This window comes from Dendrobium catenatum, unplaced genomic scaffold, assembly GCF_001605985.2.
Source record: "Dendrobium catenatum unplaced genomic scaffold, ASM160598v2 fragScaff_scaffold_1278, whole genome shotgun sequence".
NCBI classification, from domain to species: domain Eukaryota; kingdom Viridiplantae; phylum Streptophyta; class Magnoliopsida; order Asparagales; family Orchidaceae; genus Dendrobium; species Dendrobium catenatum.
In genome coordinates, this window is record NW_021319740.1 from 159247 (window position 1) to 165191 (window position 5945).

Here is a 5945-nt window from a genome sequence, read left to right on the forward strand (position 1 = left end):
CTTGGTTTTCAGAGTAAGCAAGCGGCACAGTAGCAGAGAAGCGGAGAAGAAGAGAACCCGGAGGAGAGGGAGAGAGAGAGAGAGAGACGCCATGGCCGTGGGGGAGAAGCAGATGCCTGGGAGGCGGCCGAGAACGTTGAAACCTAGCACCATCCATAGCTGCGCGCAGTTTGGTGATCTTTCCGGTCTCCAGAAACGGTTGGAGGAGAATCCTTCACTTCTCAATGCCAAGAACGATATCGTAAGCCCTGCTCTCCCTCTTCAATGGCTTTCTCCTTTCTCTAATTTTCCTCCATCTCCTCTTTCTCTCCTCAACCCCTTTTCATGTTATTTCACAGTAGATTGCGCTGTGGGAGGATTTATTGCTGAGCTATTTCCTTCATCACCGAAGCAAATAATTTTTTTTTACCTTAAATAAAAGGCCTTTCTGTCATCTTTTCTGGTATTTTATGCCTCCTGAACATTTTCCAGAAAATAACAATTATTGAGGGTTATTATTATTATTATTATTATTATTATTATTTGAGAAAATGATAAGCGCCTGTTTATCAGTTGAATGGGCTTCCTCTGTTGGTTTCTTTTTTTTTTTATTTTTTTTTATTTTTTTTTATTTAAGGAATTCTTCGAGATTTTATGGATTTGCTTACTTTCTGTGACTGCAGTGGTGTGATTGAACAAATCATGTGTACTCACTTTCATTATTTTCTCTTTGATTGTTACATTAATGATCCCATATTCTAATGTTATGGGAATTCTCGTTTTATTTCAAAGGCCAACTTGGTTGATTGAGTTTAAAGAACTGCTAGATTCCGCCGTTTGTTTTGATTGTAGTCAGAAACTAGTATTGACATTGAAAACTACGAACGCCTTCAACATCTCTTGAAATTGTTGGTTTCGTTTTAACAAATAAAATGAGTGATATAAAATCATTATTGTTTAAAACATATTTTCTACCAAGAAGCAAACAAATGAACCCAATGTTATTTTAATTGATCCCTGTTTTACAAAGCTCAATTGCAAGGCAAATTATTAGGAGCTGACACGGGACAAAGAGAATCATCCATATTTCTCTATGTCTACAGTAAAAGCACAATCAAAACTAGTCAAACTGTAGTTGCTGTTGACTGTATTTTTATTGTAGACAAAGAGAAAACAGAACGATTATCTCCATCCGGTGTCAACACCTAATAATTTCTCCAATTACAAAACTTATGTCTCGTTATAATATCTGAGTTTCTTCTTTTGTGGCTTCTTTTCTTCAAACAAAAATGATTCTAATCCCTCTTTTTTTCCTACTTGTAATTGTAGATGGTACAAACGCCGCTTCATGTAGCAGCTGGCTATAATAAAGTTGATATCGTCAAGTATTTGCTTGAGTGGAGAGGCCCTGAAAAGGTTGATCTGGAATCTAAGAACATGGTAATCAAAATAATTCAACTTCAAGCTCTTGTACTTCGGCCATGATTTTGTTTATTAGCATCAAATTGAGTAGTTTTGTTAATGTCTGTTATTCTTTCTATTAAAATAACTCCTTAGCTCTTTTATTTTATGTGTTCTTAGTATGGTGAGACACCTCTGCACATGGCTGCAAAAAATGGTTGCAGTGAATCTGCTCGTCTGCTTCTCTCTAATGGTGCTTCTTTAGAGGCAAAAGCTAATGTGAGAAATGTCTTATATTTACTTCTATTATCTTCCTTCTTTTGTTTCAGAATTGAAGTATTCATCTAGCATCAACCATTTCTTTTGACAATTTTGTTTTGTTAACTTATAGAATGGAATGACACCTCTCCATTTAGCTGTTTGGCATGCACGACAAGCTCTCGAGTGTGGCATTGTGAAAACATTGTTAGAATACAATGCGGACTTTAGTGTAGAGGACAATGTGTGTTTTTAATCTGAGAACTTTTAATTAACTCTTTATTAGCTTGTTTTTAAGGAACCAAGGAGTTGAACTAATCTACTTTCGCATAATATTTAATAGGAGGGTTTGACTCCCTTGAACCATATTTCTCAAGGGCATTGTAGTGATGAGTTGAGGGAACTTCTTGATCAACACATTAAAGAACAATTAAAGATCAAAGCGCTCAAAGCTTGTGATGAGGCGAAAGCAAAGATGGCCCAGTTTGAAGCTTCTTTGTCAAACATTGTGGGACTTCATTCACTTAAGTTGCAACTGCATAAATGGGCCAGGGGAATGATTTTGGATGAGAAAAGAACAGCCTTGGGCTTGAGGATTGCTGCAAGAAAAGTTCCTCATATGGCTTTTCTTGGTAATCCTGGGACAGGTACTTCTATACGTTTGTAGAAACAGAAATGTGATATTACAATTAGTGTTGGACCCTCTTTTTCCCTTTTTTGTGTTGACACAAGTTTTTTAATATAGAAATCCAATATGTCCCCAAAAAAATTACACCAAAAATTATGCCACATCGTCACTTAATTTAGTTAATTTGGCGGATTAGTATAAAAACTCATCAGTCGATGACACTCTCCCATATTTGATTCATCAATCTATGAAAGTGGGGTCCAAATAATTTTTTGTTTAAATATTATTGGCAGTTTAGTAATACTCTTTAATATTATGGTTTCTTTAGGGTACATTCTCTTTGATGTTTTAAACTTTTTTGAGTCATTGCTATAGGATTACAATCAAAATTTAGCTAAGTTTTATTATTTAGCTGATCGAAACTTTTGTTTGATATATGTTCAAAATGTACTTGTTCCTTATATAGAAGTTTTTGGTCAGATCTTTTAATGTGAAAACTTGACTCTTTTATATATCTCTCTTTCATGAATCATATGTCAAAATAATTCGTCATATTCATAAATTAGATGATATTATTGAAAGGTCGCCCAACTACCACAGGGTAATTATTATTTTCCTCTCGGGTGATTTAACTAATTATTATATAGCCTCTATAATGTTCTTTCCAGTATCACTCCATAACCTAAACACCAAAGTAATGCACAAAGAATATTATCTAAGATGCATGAGTGGTATAGAATGTATCAAGAAAACACCTTTTTTAATGAAAATTTAAATGACCTTTTCTTTCATACTTTTTAAGGGCAAAGGTTTTAATTTTTGTTGCATCGACACAGATACGGCGAAATAGATACGGACACAGTGAAACAGATACAGACACGGGATACATCAAATATTGAAAATATATGACACGGGTTTGGCGCAAATATGATATTATAATTTATAAATCATGCATCAAAATTAAGAAAACAATCAAGAACAACAACAAGAAGAACAACATCAAGCCTTTATCCCACTATGTGGGGTCGACTACATGAATCCTTTTTCTCTATTGTGTCCTGTTAAGAGTCAAATTCTTATTTAAATCTAAAAAAAGGTCTTTTCTAATATTTTCTAACTAGGTCTTTTTTGGTCTACTGTTACGCCGGCCCAGGAGGGGCCGGCTGGACCGGTCCAGGAGGGACCGGTCCGGGTCTATTCCAGGCGACGGAATAGACCCAGCGGGAGCCAGGCGCTGGGCGGAAACTTGGTGGAGCCCATTATGGGCTAAATGCAAGATTAGGAGGGAAATATTTTGAACTAAGGGGTGTTTAGGTCATTTGTAATATTCCTTTGTCTTTAATCTCATCCACCTGAGCATCCTCATATCTGCAACACTTAACTTAATATTATGCTTCTCTTTTAATGGCCAACATTTTGCAACATAAAACATTGTAGGTCTCAACAACATCTTATAAAATTTTCTCGTAAGTTTGTAGGGACTTTTCTATCACACAACAAACATGACAATTAAGAAAGCAATCAAAGTATAATATTAAAAATGATAGATAAAATAAAAAAAGTAACTTCATCATTAGTTGTGTAGCTTATAATATAAAAAAATTAAGCATAAAATGTCTAGTATAATATCAAAAATATAAACATAAACTGTCTAGTACAAGATGAAGTTTCAATTATTCAATAAAATCAATGATATGATTAGCTTTCTTAGAAGTTTATCATTATCCTTCAGTATCATCTTGTTAAATATCATTGCTTTCAATTCTGGCTCATCAAGAGAAAGATTTGCAATCTCCAATATTCTTATATCATCAAGGGACTTAAATCCATCTATAGTAATATCCCACATCTTGTTATCTACTTCCATATAAATTAGAGTCTTTCTTGATAGAAGATAAAAGTTTGTATACACATAAATTAAATCTTCAGTCTGTTGTGGAGTCATTTTGTCCCTCTTCATTGATTGAATGAAGGAGTATATGCTCCAATTTCTTTCACAACAAGAGGAGGATGAAACATGATCAAAAAGTTTTATTGCGATTGTTTGAAGTAGTGGTGCCGAAGTTCCATGAATCAACTACCACATCTTTGGATTCATTCTCCACCTATCACTGAAAAACTCTTGGTTACTAAAGTTTTCTAAATAACTTAAGAATTTAGCAAACTCTATATTGACTATTCATCTCTCCTCGTTTGGGAAATAATGTTTCAAGCATGCCTTCCTCATATTTGAAAATTTTAAATCATTTTATAGAGAAATTCTTTAAGGATCCTCTTAAAGCCATTTTTTACTTGAATATATTTAAAGAATAGAAAAATAAAATAAAATAAAATAATTACTATTCAATAGATTGGGAATTAATTATGAAAGATATGCTAAAATTTACCTTGGATTAAGAGAGTGAGCCAAATAATGTAGATGTGTTAGTTTTGCTCAACTTATCTTCCAGGATAGTATAGATAACACTCCAGAAATTTTAGTCTTCATCATGTGACTTTATTTCATGCCTATATATTATCTCTTTTATTTTGGCTAATATGAAACCCCACATCTCATAAATCAGATGTAAACAGGACTTATTTATGTCCTTCACTTTTAACATCTCATAAATTGGATTAGTAAAACTTAAAATGTACTCAATATCATTCCACAATAAATCATTTAATATATTTTCTTTTACATACCTTACTTTTTCAATATCATCCTCTTGATAACAAAACCACTTATCACTTATCATCATAGTTTAAATGATATTTTTTATTTGTTTAAATCTTCTCAACATTACTATAACTAACACAAAATGAGTTTAAGCTATCATAAATTAAAAATTGATAATATCAAAATTCATATTAAAAAGAGGCACATTTAAATCGAGCATAAATTTTAATTACAATGGCGACATACCTTCGAACAGTGGCTCCATTGACCTCGCTTGCTTGCAACAATAAAGAAAACAACAGACTACACACCAATTAAACGTATCGGCCTCGCTCCCCTCCTTTGCCTTTGACAGAGTAGACGTACGAGTCAGAACCCCTCGATGCCTACGGAAATGATGAAGACGAATGAGTTAGTGCCTGTGGAAATGGAGAAAACGATGAGGGAATAACTTCAATAAGACGTTTCGGGCTTCAATCAAGCAGTTGCTCGCTCGGTCGGCTTTGCTTGGTCGTGTTAATGAAGAGGATGACAAAGTGCCCTTGATGCCTGTGAAAATGACGAAGACGACGAGGGAACTCCTTCAATCAGACGTATCGGGTGTCAATCAATCTATTGCTTGCTCGATTGACCTCGCCTAATCGCATAAATGAAGAAGATGAAGAAAACAAACCTTGAAAAGTGAAACCCTAGTGCATGTAGGCAGAACTAATACATGAAATACGGGATGACTTACTCGTTTTATTTGATTAAATGAATATTAAATATTAAAAAATTGATAATTTAAATAAATTTATTATCAAATATTAATGACATGCCTGTCCATTTTAATTTAAATATTAATTTAATCTGACACGTCAGTTGTGTCCGACACATGTCCCGGCCGTGTCGGACGCGTGTTTGATACTGCATTCCTTATGGTGTGTCGGTGCATCATAGATGTTAATTTTTATACTAACAAAAGTTAAATTGCAAAAGATAATAAAAAGAAATTTTTATGGTGTGTGATATTTTTCCAAA

General features: G+C 33.8%; 1 protein-coding gene across 2 annotated transcripts in view; it reads left to right on the forward strand.

The window, feature by feature from the left end:
- Positions 1 to 5945, forward strand: part of LOC110093585 (protein cbbX homolog, chloroplastic) — an 8332-nt gene continuing 2387 nt past the window's right edge. The window contains exons 1-5 of one of the 2 annotated variants that reach the window (XM_020818516.2): positions 1 to 241; positions 1309 to 1419; positions 1561 to 1659; positions 1772 to 1882; positions 1982 to 2285. In XM_020818516.2, the coding sequence (XP_020674175.1) occupies positions 92 to 241; positions 1309 to 1419; positions 1561 to 1659; positions 1772 to 1882; positions 1982 to 2285 (775 nt within the window). In that variant the 5' untranslated portion in view covers positions 1 to 91. The remainder of the gene's footprint in view (positions 242 to 1308; positions 1420 to 1560; positions 1660 to 1771; positions 1883 to 1981; positions 2286 to 5945) is intronic. The other variant, XM_028699400.1, reaches the window with a different exon arrangement.